The sequence below is a fragment of the Amphibalanus amphitrite genome, unplaced genomic scaffold, assembly GCF_019059575.1.
Source record: "Amphibalanus amphitrite isolate SeventyFive unplaced genomic scaffold, NRLGWU_Aamphi_draft 001753F_arrow, whole genome shotgun sequence".
Lineage (NCBI taxonomy): Eukaryota > Metazoa > Arthropoda > Thecostraca > Balanomorpha > Balanidae > Amphibalanus > Amphibalanus amphitrite.
Window position 1 is genome coordinate 54,149 of NW_024883246.1, and position 18,459 is coordinate 72,607.

General features: G+C 48.0%; 1 protein-coding gene across 1 annotated transcript; it reads right to left on the bottom strand.

Moving 5' to 3' along the window:
- Positions 1–655: 655 nt before the first annotated feature.
- On the bottom strand, positions 656–17,356 carry LOC122374996. The gene is made up of 6 exons (XM_043354124.1): positions 16,842–17,356; positions 10,186–10,230; positions 7,831–8,104; positions 5,635–5,662; positions 3,785–3,893; positions 656–2,843 (listed from the first exon to the last, which is right to left on the bottom strand). The coding sequence occupies exons 1-6, from the start codon at positions 16,885–16,887 to the stop codon at positions 2,614–2,616; spliced, it is 732 nt and encodes a 243-aa protein (XP_043210059.1). The 5' UTR covers positions 16,888–17,356; the 3' UTR covers positions 656–2,613.
- Positions 17,357–18,459: the final 1,103 nt, after the last annotated feature.

The following is an 18,459-nucleotide window of genomic DNA, read 5'->3' on the forward strand; positions in this document are numbered from 1 at the left end:
ATAGTCTTGAACAAGTGAGGGTCGCGGCTACTAATTATCGCTTGTCACCACTTTTTCGTCGGGAGCGTTCTACCTGGTTTATATAGCCTTGGCCCGAGGGGTTAAAGCACTGGACCACACTTGACAAAACTCGCAAAATTCACACATATCTAAACTTTATTTTGATGCAACTACGCATATGCGTCTTACCAACACAATACATCCATTGCAGGACAACTGCCTTTTGCACGCGCATCTTCTTTGGCATTTAACTTACAAGTGCAAGTTACATCGTGAGTGCATCAAGAGCAGGTAACCTACCGCCCTTTTTCGGGATGTAAAAGGTCCACTATGTCCCTGACCCTGATCATCCACACGCAGAAACCACACAAACGCCGCTCAGATCAGACAGGTTGTTAGGTAAGTAGTGACGCCCAACGTTTTTTTTTCGCATTATCAGCCGTTTTCACGACGGCCATCTGGTACACATTTGGTGCACATCTGGTGCAGATTAGGTGCAGATTTGTTCAAATTAGGTTCAGTGTGTTTCTTAGTAGGTAGCTATCAGCTAGGTTTGCATTAATTGCTTTGTCATATTATCAGAGAGCATCATCGATTAAAACACTGAAATAAATTCATAAAATGAAGATATTTGCTGTAAAAGAGATTAGGTGCATATTTGGTCAAATTAGGTGCATTCGCCGGATAGCCCGTCGTGAAAACGGCTACTGCCTCACTTTTTGCTCCGCTATTTGTTACATTTTTTAATGCAACGAAAAATTCAAAACATTACAAATTAAAGTTGTAAAACTAAATCAATTTATGTATCAATTGCTTGGTTAACTCAGGCAACTGAACAGCCGCAATCATTATTTACCTGAACTACCATTGTAAGGGTACATGTGGCACAGGTACACAGTAAAATTTCATGGGTCAAAATTATTCACAGCTTGTGAAGTGAAGCTTACTGAATGCTTAATTTATGCATCAGCCATCAGTAGTGCTGCTATCTCAGTCCGAAGTTCGAATAGAATAGAAAGCAAAACATTCAGCGTCAGAGCTGAGCAGAGGCAAACACCCTACAAGTCCGCGTCGAACAGGCATAGCATCACGCCCATAACCTCTAAGACATTCACGGAAGTCTACAACATGGTCGGATGCCGACCAGGGACCAGGAGTTGCTGACGTATCGCTCGGGGGAGCAGCACACTAAGCTCAGGGCCGCCGCTCTCGGCACGGGCGCAGAGCTGCCACGCCGCAGTCGGTTACAGCAGAAGTCGGGTGTCGGGTCACCGACGGTCTCGCGACGCCGGGCCACACAGTGGCGGAGTGCGGAGCCGCGCAGGGCCAGGCGCTACCGCAGAGCTGAGCCGTGCCCCACAAAGGGCACACCAGTGCATAGCGACTCTAGTGCCCCGGGCATAACTAACTGCAGAAGTGTCACAAGTCACAACAATGCTAAACAAGAGTGGGAAGTAATGAAAACATTGGGCAGCGTTACATTGTGCTCAAGGTAACAGGCATGAAGTACAATATCTTAATGTGAGCTTTTCATATGGATTTTGGTTTACTTAAAAGGGCGCTTTGGCAGTGTAGGGGTGCTTATGCACAATATCCTTAATTTTACACCCCTGTCGCCAACTACAATCGCGCATCACACGTACTTACATACATACGAACGTGCGTAGACCCGCTCTTGGTGGACGCGTTGCATGACATGCGAAGCTTTCGTTGTGCGAGGACTACCGAAATATAATCCTCAAAAGTAGCATACACTGTCCCATCTCCATCTTGATCATGATTCGCTTATGCGTCAACACGTTTCAAAGATAGCGTCACAATGCCTAACAAAGCCACTGCTGATGCTAACCAACTTCTGGTGCTCTGCCTAAGCCCATCCCTGCTTTCTAGTAAAACATACCTATGTGTAACATCGTGCACGTATTGTGCTATGCCGGAAAACAGCGACTGTACTGCATCGTGTCACCGAATTGAGACAATTCAGTGCCGTCGTTTTTCGAGGCGCGCTCTTCCCGCTGGGAGATGCAACATCACATCTATATGGCAGCTTCCTGCCGGGGCAGTAACAAAGGGACCCTGATCGACTCAGCAGGAGGCCGCACACCCTCTGTTGGTGGGGGTTTGGGATAAACGAGGGCCATGCCTTACTCAGGGGACACTAAGGGAGCTCAGCATGAGAAGAGCTAGAGAAAGAAAGCAAGAGTGGGTTTGGGATTACTGAGAATCATCTCCTGAGCTCATCCTATGAAGAACGAGAAAGTTGGAATAGGAGAGGGAGAGAAGAGAAAACCGAGAGAGCAGGGGTTATTTGTGTCATCCGCCGTTTTCCCGATTGTCAAACGTTTGACAATGAGCACACTCGTGCATAGACAATGTAAGGTGCGGTCCTATGGATCACAAGCTGAGCACATTAGCGGCACAAAGCCGCTCCACAACACGTATCAGCCTCTCTTGGAGGCAACACATAGTATCAGTCAACACGCATTAGTAACACCGACTTGTGCATCCACACAACTCGAGGATGACACATAAGGTATCCAACAACAATCTAATTTAAAGCTACAGTTTGGGACCAAGTCCCAGTGTTGTATCAGTGACTTCTCCAAAGTCCGCCTAGAACCCGCCAAAGTCGCCACCAAAGTCGCCAAAGTCTGCCTCGTAGTCGTAGTCGGCGTCTGCTCCGACGGCGTCGCTGTAGTAGTAGCCGGTGTCGAAGGCGGAGGCCGGCCCTCCCCAGCCCTGGGCGCAGCCCCAGCCCAGGCCGTGACACCACTCGTTGACGGCCCCGGCCAGCATTAGGCCCGAGCACAGGTCCTCCAGACTGCGCCGGCCCTCGCCAGTCCCTGCAGCGAGAGATGCAAGGCGTGGGAGTTATAGGATTATCCGGCGCGTAACAGGCACACTAATGTGGAGCGTGTTTTGCTGACAGTAAACCCTACGTGTTGACAGCTTCTCTCCATCAGAGGCCAAAAGCCTGTTTCTCTCCAACGTTTTGCTAATCCTGATTCGGGACCAAGTGTGCAGCTCAGGGCTAAGTGCAGGCGACGGCTGGATGGCCAGTTCGTCGTGCTCAATAACGACTCGCCGGCCGAGAACGCCATCTGTGCTGTGAGCGCCGAAGCTGAGCAGCCGACGTTGGTCGTCGAGACCGACGCGGCGGTAGCGTCGCTGGCGGCGGACCTCAGAGGATGAGCCCAACGGCCACACCAAACTACGCTCCGTAATGGCATGTAAAAAAAAAACTTTGGCTACGCTACACTACTGGCTGAAGAATCCAAGGACAGAAATGCCTATGCGTTGCATAGATTCTAATTTCTATATAACAAAGTCGCAAGTAGGTATGTAACGTAAAGTAACATCGCAGGGCACGCAGGCTGTCCCAGACTCCCTTCATCCGTCCTATTTATACTCAGAACCAACCCATCCTCATCCCTGATCAAATGATCACGATTCGCTGTTACGAGCCAGCAGTCACACAGCCCAAGCAACTGCGCATTGGAGCATGTCCCTCTGGGGTAAGCGATGAGTGGCTGTCGGGTCTGTCCCACCGGACACTCTCGTCTCCCGTCCAAATGGAAAGTGCCGAGCTCAGCCGCTGCGACGCACCGGCCGGTGTTCGATTCAGACATAACGTATTTCCCTTATCCTCCCATCCCTCGGTCCAGTTTATCTTTCAATAGACCGAAAGGTCCTAGCCTCACAAAATTCATGAACGGGCTCCATTAAAAGTGCCATCTCAATGAGCGTTCATTTTCAATGAGACTGCGAAATGGCGTGAACGCACCTCGTTTGTCGGCGCACTGTGCGTCGAGGCTGTTGGTGACGTGGCCGGGCAGGGAGAACGCTCGTGGGCAGCAGACCTCAGCCGCTACTGGACTGGGCGGCGCCGGCAGCTGCAAAAGACCACAATGCTCCGTCAGATTGTCACGTCCCCAAACACTGACGGCAGCTTCAACAGCAGACTGCTTTATCGGGTCGTCCCCCGAACGCTCTGCGAGCGCGATATACAGGGAAATTCATGGTAACACATCCACGCGTAAGCAAAATAGATTTAACACCTGAGGCACGGACGCATTTTGAAACTGAACGAATTTGATTGCGCTCACCGACGGTTAGCAATTTTACAAGCAATGTACATACCTATCTCGCGTGCTGAAGCTGAACACAAGCATTTCGGTGATGATTGAGACCGTAAAATGGCGTTTATCATTTACGGTGTGCTAAATGCTTACACTTAGATTGATCAAATGGGTCCTCCGTACGGTAAAGATCGGTCGGAGGGTCGGTTACGTCATTCGCAGCAGTTCATACCCAGCATTACACGCGGGTTTACAACTGCCCATTCGGTTATATCCTTTCCCATACCTGCTACATTGCATGATTAACCCTCGCATGTGTGCGGCGTTTTCCAGCTTCTAATGTGTAGGGGGGGGGGGGGGGGTCGGTTGGACCCCCCTTGCCGTTTGGCCCCTGATCGAGCTAGAGCTTCGCGGAAAAAACGAGCGTGTTGCCCGTGACGAGAGGAAGCCGATGATACCCAATTTTAGGGTCCTAGGTCATTGGTTGACCTTCCAGGTCAGGTCAATGACCCAAAGTCGGGAAAATCGGGACCTGTTAGAAAGTCGTAAAGTGTGGCTGCTAAGGGGTTTTTCGGGGTGCTGATCACGAATATCGTGTTAGTTTTGATCACAGATGATGTCTTGAAGCATTTAGACCAGGTCGGGTCAGGTCAGGTCAGGTCAACCAGTAGGCGTCGTGACGGGTATTCGTAGTACGTGTCAACCACCTCTGACAGCTTCGTAACATGTTACGAAGTCACCAAAACTACTTCGTAAATGTTCTAATGGTTGCTAAATTCGAATTCAGCTCCAAAAACTAGCCTAGAAACATGTAAAACTCGAAAAAGTGAACCGAGGTCACCCGAGGTCACCAAAGGTCAATGACCTGACCTGACCTTCAGGTGACCTTGACACCCACGGGAGTAACATCAAATCACATGTTTGAACGTTTGAAACCACGAAAAGCTTGCAAACGCGCGGCTAGTGCGAGCCGACATACGCTAAATCGCGATTCCGGCCAAACATGGTCTCGGAAAAGAGGTCACAGGTCAAAGGTCATTTGGGTCAGGGTCATGAAATTTTCAGGGTAGGTGTAAAATTGATCAATGCGAGGGTACTGAAAGTTTCGTCGCGATCGGCCGCTTTTTACGCGAGTTATTCGCGAAAAACCATGGGGGGGGGGGTCCATCCGACCCCCCCTACACATGCGAGGGTTAAATCGAGACATCCAGGCATTTAAACGGCACCTGCACTGTACCACACTTTTCAAAGTTTAATGCAATGCTTTAATATTACCAGCCGTGTGGTTCAAGGGGTGTGGTTAAACACGTTGAACCACACGGCTGCTGACGTCACTATCATATAGTTGTGAGCTTTTTAGCAGGTATGGGAAACACCTTCCAGCCCTAAGGCCGGGAATTCAATAAATGTCACCTCGCTTTTTTTAGCAAAATCACCTCGGGCCTAACGGCCCTCGGAGTTTTCGCTAAAAAACCTCTGTGACATTTATTGAATCATCCCGGCCCCGGGCAGGAATATATTACACAAACTCCGCTATGCCATCCGGATGGCTTACCGTGTTGCTGATGGCTGTCATCCACGCTCTGGAAACAGACAATCATATGTTACGTCCGGGTATACCAGCTCGTAGTTCTGGAGCCTGTGTTTTCAGCAAAAATAAACTGAAATCCTTTCCTGAATTGACCTCAAAAGCAGCTGCCTCAACACCATTACCACGATTATCTCAATTGACCCTAATCGATCCAGTGCATCAAAATGCCGGATATGTCCCCCAAAGATCTAGCAAGATTGATGCTAGTTGCTACAAAACGCATCGAGCACGATGGACGTCACTATCATTTTGTAAGACAAAAGCAAAACAATATGCGCAATATTTAGCTACACCATATTTATCGATAACGCCAAATAGAGAAAGGAGATTAAAAAAGAGGTTTGGGGCTGGAGTCGAAATACATGTGTCGCTTGACCAACTTAACGTATAAGCTTTATCAAACAGCTGAAAACTGAAATTGACATGCTAGACACTAGTGTGCCTTCTGAGCGATTACCATTCTGTTTAAATTATCACCGGTGAATATAGGTCGCGGGCAGGATCTTGTGATGGTCTTTTAATTATTTGAAACCCAAGATAGTGAATATCTGTAGTATTCTTCGAAAGTTAGTTTTGATAAATTTCTTCCATCCACATCTTAGCGTTACACATATACCCATTCATTCTAGCGTCAGTATCTTGTATGTTTCTGTGTCGACTGTCGATGTTGGTTGAATTGTTTTCGGACCGAGCACGCGGCTCCGGCTACCTCCTTTGCTATCCCTGGCGACGAGTTAGTGGAGCGATTTTTCCACGAGTATTCTATTCTTCCCACTTTTTCCTTAGCTCTGGGAATCGGCGATATCCCAGTAGATTGTCGAGCAATGACGCATCCACGAGAAGCGAATCTGCCACATCAGCTCAAGGGCGCCATCAGCACTGGGCCGGTTTTCCTTCCAATCAATTTGGTCAAAAATTAAGTTTGCTTTGTAGAAACAAAAATTACAGCACCAGTCTGCATGATTTATGAGAGAGAGAGAGTGAGAGGGAGGGGAGGGTGAAGAGATAGAGAGAGGGGGAGGGAGAAGAAAGAGAGAGAGAGAGAGAGAGAGAGAGAGAGAGAGAGAGAGAGAGAGAGAGAGAGCGAGAGCGAGAGCGAGAGCGAGAGCGAGAGCGAGAGCGAGAGCGGGAGCGGGAGCGAGAGCGAGAGAGAGAGAGAGAGGAGAGAGAGAGAGGAGAGAGAGAGAGGAGAGAGAGAGAGAGAGAGAGAGAGAGAGAGAGAGAGAGAGAGAGAGAGAGAGAGAGAGAGAGAGAGAGAGAGAGAGAGAGAGAGAGAGAGAGAGAGAGAGAGAGAGAGAGAGAGAGAGAGAGAGAGAGTTTGATTCAATAATAAGGACCGGGCCCCGGGACATCATTGAATAAAATATAATAAGGACTCCGGGTCCCGGGAAATCATTGCATGAAATAATCAAATATCCATCGGGCGCCGATCCGCGTCTTACATCACGTTCCGCTGCTGAAGAGCACTCAGGCGTGAAATGTCCATGGCGAGATCCGTCTGCTCGTCTCCATGCGGCTGCCATGCATTGTTTGTTCATTCATCGGTGGTTTTTGTCGGCGGCCGTGGCTGCGGCGCTGTGCGGTTTCCGGCGCCGTTATCTGCTGAGCGGGTGGTTTCCTTGGCCGCTCATCTGCCGAGCTGGTGGGTTTCCGGCGCGGGCTGCTCAGCGGCCGGCCGGACCGCTCGCGGCGCCGCGGCCGGCTCGGCTGATTGCCGCGCCGTGCCGCCGACCGCCAGGCCGGGGCGCCGTGCCAGATGCTCGCCGGCCGGCGCGGCCCGAGTGGCCCGGCTATCGATTGGAGCACCGCCGCTCTGCCGACGCGTCGGCGGCCGACGAGCAGACGCGTGGGCTCCGCCGCCGCCGGACACGGCCATTGGTGTCACCATGGGCCGCCGACGGGCACCGCCACCGGTGTCATTAGTGTCACCATCAACCATGGTGTCACCAACCAATGTCACCACCGCGCCAAGGGATCGTTGTTCATGTATTCAATGCATCAGTAACTTGTCTAATACATCACTAGTAGGTAATTACAAATACCTGCCTATGCTAGCGTGAGCAGCCGGCATCAATTCAATAACTACAAAGTACCAATTTGGCAGTAAGCCCTGTCCCGGTCAGGACCCCGCCGACCTGGCCGGTCTGTCACGTTACTCACTTGGCGTCGTCCTCCGAGTGGCAGATGAACCACTGGACGCGGCGCGTGGCGCTGCTGCCCAGCGCGATCACCCGCCGGATGTCCGTGCCGCAGGGGAACTCTGGCTGGCGCGGCACGGCGCGCGTGAACACGCCGACAGCCATCAGCTCCGGGGCGCAGCGCAGCATCAGCGCGCCCTCCGGCTGCCGGCGCTCCCGAGACTTGTACCAGAGCAGCGAGCTGTCCTCATACAGCACGGCGTACTCCTCGCGCCAGTTGGCGCCGAAAAACCGCTCTGGGAAAGGCACAGGTCGAGTCGAACGTCAGTCAATTCACACTCCTCTGTGCAAAAACGAAATCAATGTCTCGCCGTTAGTGCTCTATGTAAGTGAAGGTCGACCATGACCGTTTTGCAAAAAAAAAAAAACGATTACTCTCACTGAACATTCCGACAAAATAAACGCCAAACGGCCTCAAAAGATCATTTCTCGCGGTTCAGTCCTTGCTTATAATTCTGCGCGTGTTGTTTGGAATATAAGCATCTAAGCACAGCGCATGCTGTACCTATTAGCGGAACAATCTGCTGACATTAGTACCTAATTTATCTGTATATTGTGTTCATTGTTGTATTGTATAAAAGCATTACGGGCAAAAAGAGAAACAAACTCCATGTTTGAATGAAAAAAATCAATATTGGTACTCGACCCATTAATCGTAATAATTGTTTGGGTGAAGGAGCTCGATTAAAAATGCTTAGCAGGTAACGCCTCTCCATCTGAGCAAAAAAAGCTCTTGCACAATATGCACATCTATCATTTTTTTTTCACCGCTGCTTCGTCAGCTCCCCCTCACCCCCACCCCCACCCTTTCATTGTGGCTGCTCGCTCGACAACCGACGCCTCCCTCTTCTCTACACTTGTCCTTTTGTCATCATCGCGAGCCACTGTCGTGCCGGTACTTGCGATGTCCGTAATGCCGCTGCCAGCACCCTCACAGGACAAAGGTACGTACAGCCCTCAGCAGACTGCGTGGTAGGTATTCTTTTTCAGACAAAACTGATAATAATTCAAAAGTCATGTTATCAGTCGGTCGAAACTCACTGCAAATAGATGCGCCATGCTCCACTCCTTCGATAGGGCCTATCAATAAACAAAGCATTCGTCTTGTGTGGCAACAAAATGTAAAAGTTCGTTTTGGGGGCAAATATTAACTTTTGGGTTTTGTTTCCAAACTGGATGGAAAATGCATACGATGATAATGCCAATCTAAGCTGCGGAGTCTCGCGCATATTGCTATTACGATTTCCGAGTGCCCGATAGCATAGTATTCGCGTTATTCTCGGTTTTGTCGAAAAAAAGAATACCTACCACGCAGTCTGCAGAGGGCTGTACAATCGGCAGCGCCAGGTCGGCTGGGAGACGCTTTTTTCGGGCATATTTTTTGCTGCAGAGTTTCCATCGAAAATCGCTAGGACTGCTAGGAGATGCGGTTGAAACAATATTTAGAAATGACGCACATTTTTACACATCATTACCAACGTTCTTTTCCGTTGGATAAAGCTTATTCAATATTCATCCCTATATTCCCCACCCTATATCAAAACTACATATTTTTTCTAATAAAATACATTATGCATAAGAAGAATAAAATATGCCTCATAGTGGTAAGCCATTGGCTGAAAGACTAATAGATTACAAATCGCAAGTTCTATGACAGCGCTCAAGCGTAACGTGCCACTGTCACTACATTTCAATGGCACTACAATATAAGCAAAGGTAAATTATCAAGTAATCAAGCAGCTCCCAGCAGAGTAGAAGTTCACTGGCCAAGCAAATTGCGTCGCTTTGGTGAGCCTAGTAAACCCACAACTTCACCTACAAATTCCTCGCAAAACAGCCTTTCTGTCTGAAACAGTCTCAAGACTCTGCAGACAATCAGGCCTGCAGCCGAATTGACTGTGTGCAGTGATGCGGCGCAGGCCCGGGGTGATGTGCCCCGAGGCGGCCCCGATGACCCCGAGCGCCCAGTTCCTGCAGCGCGGTCATAAACAGGCTGTTGAGGTCGGGCACGGCTCATCTAACGCGCCTCCCGTCCGCTCACCAGCTGACCCGCCACCAAAGGCCCTGAGACCCCATAGACCGATGAACTGCAGCGCTCCTGGAGCATGGGATGATCAATGTTCTTATGCCAATATGTAATGTATCTTCGAGAGATGGGTAGGTGTTTGCTTTCATGTTGACAATTGCAGGATATGCGTGCACGTCAAGACTGCATCGGAGTAACACAGCCCAGATAAATATGAGTGCTAAATACAGACCAATCCAGCGTGCACACTTGAAAAAGCACGTAACCGAACAATGAAAAACATATACTTACTTTTATACCTGAATAAGTAGCCTTCTTTCACCGGTTTTGACACCGCTGAAAAGGAAAAAAGCAAGTCAAAAATGAGCGAACTCAATATTCAAAAGCCAAGGCATAAATGTCGAATGCAAGGCCGTCAAATGGAGAAGCAAGATTAAATGCACGGAAAACCTAATTTCTTACGCTAAAAAATGCACAGGCTGTCATTTTATATGACACCTCTTTTGGCCTGACTTAAATTATATTAAAATCATGGTCATACAAAATGATCAAAAATGGTCAGGCTGCATTTAGGTAGGCTAAAGTGACCATCCCACCTTAACCCGCACCCCGCTGGGGGGCAGAATCTGCCCCACTCCCGTTTTTCGCCAATAACTTCTAAACGCGTTACGCCCGCGACGTCAAACTTTGATTACTTTATCATACATCAATTTAAAACGTTTCCTGAAAATTTGAGCGAAATCCGTCGGAATTTTTTGAGAAAATGACGTTTTAGTGACGTCATGTTCGCCATTTTCGCCTAAAAAAAAAACGGCAAAATTTCAAACGTCGCTAACATCTTCATTTTCAAAGGAATCAAGACGTAACAAAAAACATTATACGTGATTCTACTTTGGCCGTTTTCACGACGGAACTTTCGCGGTGGAACCTATTTGATAGAAAGTACCAACCCTTTAAGGCCTTAGAATCCTTACAACTAAAGTCTTTTGCCTTCAAAATATTTTTAAAAGTTGTAATCCAGGCGAATCTGGGCATCAAATCGCTCATTCATTTACAAACAAGTCAATTTTCGGTTCTAGTAGCCCACCTTTCGACTATGAGGGATCAAATCAGCCTGGCAACTACATAGATACCCGGCTTCTGTTTCACCGGCCCGACGCTGCGCGCGCCCTGGTGGTGACCGGACGCAACAAAATTTTGAAAATTCGAGATAGTAGTTTGATAGCGCAGCTCATTCTGAGTCCCCTCATGCAAAGACATTGGATCTAGCTCAAACACTGAGCTCTTGGGAGCGATTCCCGTGGTTCAATGTTTTGCGTCGAAATCGGCCGAACATGACGTCACTCTGACGTCATTTCCGGCCGACCTATGATAGATACGAAGTTCAAATTTTGACACAAGGTGTCAAATTGATGCAGCCGAAGGGTCTCAAAGTTTGGCGGCGATATGTCAAGCGATTTAGAAGTTATTGCAGAAAAACGGGAGGGGGGCTATGAATAGCCCCCCCCCCAGTGTGGGGCGCGGGTTAAACATCCATCCTTGTTTAACCCGCGCCCGGCTGGGGGTCCTGGATTTCCACGCCCTGCTGGGGGGGGGTGTTTGAACACCCCCCCTTGTAACTCGGCTCCTGGGCCACGTAGCGATACGCGGAAGGCGGCGTTCGAAAGAGCGTCGAAAATAATGACGAAATCACTTCGGTCAATTTTTTGGTCAGGTCCAAGGTCAGGTCACCAGAGGTCATTGAAGGCAAAATTTCGCCGATTTACAGGTCGAATGTCGAAAATTTCCAAGAAGCCAACGCATAACTCGGGAACCAATAGAGCTACAGCGCCGCGGAAAAGCGCATTCGATAGCCCTATTAACGCCCTTTCTGAGTAATTCTCTCAGATTTGACCTAACGTCAACGGTTTTGCCTGCAGGGGGCAAAAACTGCAAAAATAGCCGATTTTTTCGAAAACAGTTTTTCTGCAATAACTTTTGACCCAAGCCTTGTACGAGCTTACTTTTACCGGCAACGTGTTCCTCTCGTCAAGACGCATCGAATGAACTATAATTTGACCTTGAAAGGTCAACTTGAAATTTTGACCTCAGGTCAAGGTCATGACCTGACGGGAAAGGGTCATGTTGCATATCAGTCGATCCGTATCGTCGAGCTGAACACATCTAAGGCGTTTTCATCGCTCTAGCATGCCTCTATCAAAAGTTATTTGCGAAAAACTGTTGGATACCATTCGTGACCTAAGATGACCTCAGGGCATAAACAAGGGTCACGGACACCATTTTCATGTTCCGTGTGTCTAAACCACTTGTAATTCGGTGTTTGGGAGTGTTTATAATGTCTTGCATCCAAAAGAGGCGCATTTCAATTTTCTCCCATTGACTTATAATGGCGAGGTCGCAAAATTGACCTGACCTTAGGTCATCGATATCAAAATTCTGAGATATACATTTTCTACATGCTATTGCCCTTAGCAATCGCTGAAAGTTTCAAAGCGATCGGTCACTCGGTGTAGCTATGACAGACATTGAAAGTTTTTATGAGGTGAGGTCACTTCAAGTGACCTGGTGACCTGACCTTGAATGACCTTGGTCTGAAATTTTCACAACATGTGTAGAATTGATGTATGATAAGGTGTACCAAAAACGGCGGCGCTCCGCGCCGCCGTTTTTGAGATATTCGCGAAAAACCACAAGGGGGGGTGTTCAAACACCCCCCCCCCCCCCAGCAGGGCGCGGGTTAAACCTTGTCACCATCAAATGCCCAGTCGTATCTGAGGCACCTCAACTATTCGTTTCTCATATCGGGACTTTCGAAGTCGCCGATGGCTGCTTTGCCCTAGGGTATAGGGCGAAGTTGCCAACATGCATAGGTTTAAAGTTTTACCAATATCTCCCATATGTGAATGCATTTGAAAATGAAACGAGTTGAAATGAAAGGAAACTTAATAGGGTTCACATTGGTATAAGAAGAATCTCATTACCTACGTTAAACCCGCACCCCGTTGGGGTCTGCCGAGCAAAGCGCCCTGGAACCACGGAACATAGCGACAAGCAGCAAACGGTGTTGGATAGCCCCAACAGGGAACTATCTTGTGACCCAATTTCATTGACGTAGGTCAAACCGATGACGTCATAGGTCAGGTCAAATGACGAATTTTCACCGTTTACAGACTTTTCAAGAAATACGTTCTAAAATCGAGTAAGATGCATTTCATTGAAAATCATCGATGAGGAGTTGTTTGTCAAACACATATTTTGCTGAGGTCACTGATACCAGGTCAGGTCACAGAGGTCAGGTCACAATATGAACAATATGACAATATGAAAACAGGGTCACAATATGAAAATATCATGTGATGCATGATTTATGGTTCATTTTATATGCCAAATGCGAATATGTGGGTCAGGTAGCCTTTGGGACTAGTTAAGATAATGTTTTGGTGAAGGTCAGGAAAAGCTCAGGTCAAATTAGGTCAAATTTCGAAGTTGATATTTTTGCATGAAATGGGCAATGGGCATCGATTCGATGCAGCTCGTCATGGGGAGTTCAATGGGCCTTTGCTTTGCGCTACGTAGTCTAGAATTGCTAAAAATTGAGTTAAAAAATTTGACGTCATCAATTTTGAACAGTGTTTTCGCTATAACTTGGCCAAAATAGGAGGTATCGATCTAAAATTTGGTATGTTCAGGTCTCGCGAGATTAAGCGGTAGGTTTTGCACTTCTACATTTCCGGTTATATCTCAGAAACTAATCGATCTACGGTGAAGCCATTTAACACGATCATGGCCGGCTTGTTACCCAACAAGTCGATCGCATCTTCAACACTTAAAAGCTTAAGACGACGAAGATGTAGCCTGAAGTACACTAAATTTTCTAGGTGCAAAACCTACCGCTAAAACCCGCGAGACCTGTACCTAGATAGAAGAGCATAGGGATTATCACATACCTGATAACTGATAACTGATAACTGTGATATGCGGTATATTCCGCATATCACAGTTATCAGTTATCAGATATATTCCCTTTTATCGAAATTCGAAAAACTTTTGGGATTTTTTTTTTTGGCATTTCCTAAAAGAAATCAACGTTTTAATTTTTAGGGGTCAAAATCCCAAAACTTTGAAAATCCGAAATAGCAGTTTTGTAACGCCGTTTTTTATCTATATAAACATGTAAAAAAAAACTTTGAAATTGCTTGGTAACTGCAGCTTTTGTGAGCGTTTCAAGATTTCATGTTTTTGCTCATTTTTGCTTGAACATGACCTCAGTTTGACCTCAGTAACTCCTGACCTAAGGTGACCCATGACTTGAAATTTTGTGTGAAGGTGTCAAAGTGATGCGCAGGAAGGTAGTAAAAATTTGGCGGCGCTGTGCGGCGCCGTTTTCCTGCTATTCAGGAAAAACCACAGAGGGGGGGGGGGGAATTGACCCCCAACGAAGCGAGGGTTAAAAAAGTGGAGCGTCGGCAGCGTAAGAAGCGTTGGGGTGGCCGTTTTGCCCCACTCTCCCCTAGTCTGTTTTTTTGGCAGGTATGACCAAGGCTGTAGAGCTACGACATGGCGCAAAAGGGCCTGGATGCTGTAGCCAACATTGCAACTTGAAAATTACAAAAGACAAAATTATAACAGAAAACAGCAAAACGTCGTCAAGTGGAAACGTAAATTATAACTCAAATTCAGATATCACGTTGGGTTAACCCGCGAGTTGCTGGGGGGGGGGCGTTAAACGCCCCCACTTTTTCGCCGGGCCATAGCATTAAAACGGCGCGCCGCAGGCGCGCCAAATTTTGGGTACCTGTAGAGAATTGATTGAAGTTTATTGTGACAAAGTTTCAAAAAAAAAAAATCGGTTGGAAAATTTTTGAGATATCGAGGTTTTAGTGACTTCATAATTTCTGAGTTTTCGACCAAAAACGGCATATGTTCAAAAAATCATAAAATCACAGAATAGACATACAGACATGCCGCAAACGCCATTAGACTGCCAATACCATGAACAATCAAATGGCTATCTTCGATTATTGATTATCGTTCCTCATTTCCCAAAATATTGAACTGAATCTTGGCAATTTCTCGTGACTACTTCACGACCATGATACATGCATTTCTTGAATTTAACTTTTTGAGCCAAACACGTACACATATGATAAAATGAATGCCACCATCGTGTTCTACGCCCCAAATCACCCATAAAACAAGTGTCACAGGCTGCGAATATCAGTTTTGATTTTCGGGGATATGTGCCTACCCGGTTGACCTGACCTAGACCCTGACCTATGTTTGACTGACCCCTACATGAAGCTGACACTCTTGTAGGCCTTATATGATGGATTGTGCACCGTTTTGACAGAGTTTATGACGAGAGGCGCCCATTACGAAGTCCTGAAGTCCGTGCTACTGAAAGCCCGATTTCAGGTGTTTGACATGACCTTGACCCGACCTGTGACCTCAAAATTCAACTTTAAAGTGCTCATCTGAAGCGTCTCGTCGCGTTCTTTCGTTTGCCGCCTCGTGCGTTTCGCTGCGCCTATTGGTTCTCGAGTTATCGGCTGGGGGCGTTTAACGCCCCCCCCCCCAGCAAACGGTGGGTGGCGAAATACCCCAGCAACTGCCGGGTTATCGAGAAAGCTTAAAAATGTTTCGAAATGTTTACTTTTATGTTATTTTATCTTATTTCATTTCGAGTAAGCGAGCGAATTGGCCTTTCGAAAAAAAATATGAGCATACGCGGTCAGCTGATGGTCACGCTTTATCCCAAGTTTACTTATCACGTCACGTTTATATCCCAGCAACCATGCACTGCTCTGGGCCGATTCGCTTGGTCTTTTTTGTAAGGTAGCTTCATCCTTTCAATCAAGTATTAGACTATTTGGAATGAAGGTGGCCTGTGGGTGACCCCCCACTGCACGTGCAAAATGAAGTCATCTGTTTTGTAACTATTACAGTAACTGGGTAATCGCTGGGTCGATTGCGCCGAACTTAGCATAATTATTGTGTGTAGGTATTAGGCAATGCATTTGCATGCGTCTCCGGTAGGGTGCAACTGCAAGTGCACATGCATGGGTCACTTTCAAGCTCTATATATCGAGAACGGCTGGGCCGATTGCGCTCAAGTTTGGCACATGATAGGGGCTGGTGCCTGGTTATGAGAATGCCGGGCAAAAGTCAGTTGAGACCCAGTTTGCACGTGCGCACGTGCAGGACGTCTCTTTCTTATCTTAACGGCTGGGCCGATTGTGCTCAATTTTGGTACGTTAGGAGCCGGTTAGTAGGGTGCCGTGCACAATTAAGTTGGGGCTACCCCCTCGCATTTCCGCATGTGCAGGGCTCCCCTCGCGCTTGCTTATTTGCTGCCCCAAAAAGCGTCTATGCAGTTAAAATTTAGATTGATCATCCCTTCGCGATCCTCAAGAGAGAAGGAGGTAAATAATATTCCTCATGTTAAACTTTGACAGATGCTCGTAGAGACGGGATGGATGACAAACATAAGCCCTGAGCAAGCCGCCTTTTTAATAAATGCGATAAAGGTAACATCAACGATCCAAGTTACTAGAAGATTGTTGTCAGTTTTTTTTTTAAGTTCGAATTACTCGATTTTTAAAATAAGTAGGCATAATGCATGCAAAAGCTCATGACAATGACAAGCTATGACACGGTCATGGCGTTATCCTAGCAATATAAGAAAGGACATAAATTACGCCCCCCCCCACCCCTCCCTTGCCCTTGACCCGTGATACGGAAGCCCATATAAGGTTTTTCAAATATAATTAAGTCAAGCACATCACTGCAGTGAACCACTATCACTGCAACGCCACGAACGGAAAACGAAGCACTGGATACAAAAGATCTTTCATTTTAGCGTTATCCAAACGGCAGCTCAACTCCAATCGCTGCTCTTTTGAAGTTCCATTTACGGCTCGGCTGAGATAGAGCCGTGGATAACTGACCTGTAAAACACTGGCAGGACTTCATTTTGTCCGTTTCGGGCGCCATCCCAGCTCAGCGACACCGGCTCTTGTCTAAATTGCCCGCGGCAACCGAGCGGATGGTGCGGAGCAGTGTCGACCTGCGATAGATCCGCGGTTGGGCTGAGAGACTGAGAACGGCTTGTCTCGTTCGCTGGAAACAAAACTTCTCGGCAGTCTGAAGCGAGATGCAGGATCAGTTCGGCAGCCAGGCTGAAATTCCGCCCTGGAGTCCGCAGTGGTGACCGCACCGGCAGCGCGCTGCCGCGGTACCCCGGTGGAGATGTCCGCTGCGGCCGGCGGAGATGTCCGTTCTGGTCGGCTGCGGGCGGAGCGCAGTACTGACCGCCGCGCCGTCGGCCGCCCGATCCAGCAACAGTGTCATCTATTGATCTCACGGGCCGGCCGGCGGCGCCCAGACGTAGGCAGTCAGGTCAAGGTAACCGCCTCATCCCACTGACACTCGAGAAAATGGCGATCTTCGATCTTGTGTTCCTACGGGAAATAAACGTTACGGTAAAACAGTAATCGATCTAGTGTTCGCTGAAGTCGCCAGCCATCATGATAAACTAGTCATGGGCATTATCAAGCACCAGTCTAAGCTCTGTATCAACACAGTGGCTGGCGTTGGACCCCTATCGCGTCGTTTCTGGAACGCCCTTTCATTGCTTCCAAGTCATTAATCAGCTCCTCCAGTTGTTCGGGCTGGTTCTCTGGCACAACTCTGAGGCAGAGTGGAGAGCACGATACTGTACATTTACGGTCCATCTCAACAGAGCTTAGCTTTCTCGAGAGACCTGTTGAAAGGATACCGCTGGATGTGACAGTGATGAATTTGTGAGTACAAAGAGCAACAATTTTGTGCACTGCGGGTTTATCAACACTGGATGAGAATCGTCAGCTGGCCTGACCTTTCGGCCGGACATGCCGGATGCCTTCAGCTTTGAAGTGGATTGACGACACGGGCCCTGTGACCTTTAATCATTTGATCTCTGGACATGGGCCACATCGCACTCAGTCACGTCTTCTCACGTTAATGACGAAGGTGTTGGAGGTTAAGAGGTCCATGAGATTCATGGGCGGAGAAGCACCATTTTTTTTTTTTTTTTTTAGCTTCCGTGGAAGCGGGACTCGCACGCGCCTTTTAGCGTAGCCAGTCCCACAAGTACTTACCCCGCGTTTGATGTCTCGGACGAGGATTCTACGTCGTCCGGCCAATCACGTTCCATAACCGCAGCCGAGCCCCCGCTGACCTTGAACAGGATTAGCCGGACGACGTAGAATCTTCGTCGTCCGAGAGACATCGAACGCGGGGTTAGTCTTGGCCCATCTGCGTGACGTCATTCTCAGTTCGACGAATCCGGGACTCTACTCGAAGGCTATCAGTCAGTACTCATATTCACTCCAAATTCAAACAAAAACGCGTGATACCTTACCTATTAAAGTTCTTTATATAAAACTCCACGAGACTGCCTCAGGTTAACCCGGCAGGCGGTGGGCCTACCAGCCACCTTCCGCGCGGTGGGGGAGGGGGGGGGGCTTTTTTGCCCCCCCCCCCCCCGTATCTCCGAAACTACTGGACGGATCCGGAAAATTCAAA

What these genes read in the sequence shown, in the direction of transcription:
- LOC122374996 (XM_043354124.1), bottom strand. Translation starts at nt 16,887, where the DNA reads ATGGCGCCCGAAACGGACAAAATGAAGTCCTGCCAGTGTTTTACAG. An exon ending in GTCCTGCCAGTGTTTTACAG is followed by an intron (nt 10,231 to 16,841) that starts GTCAGTTATCCA and finishes TTTCCTTTTCAG; the next exon opens with CGGTGTCAAAACCGGTGAAA. An exon ending in CTACTTATTCAGGTATAAAA is followed by an intron (nt 8,105 to 10,185) that starts GTAAGTATATGT and finishes TGCCTTTCCCAG; the next exon opens with AGCGGTTTTTCGGCGCCAAC.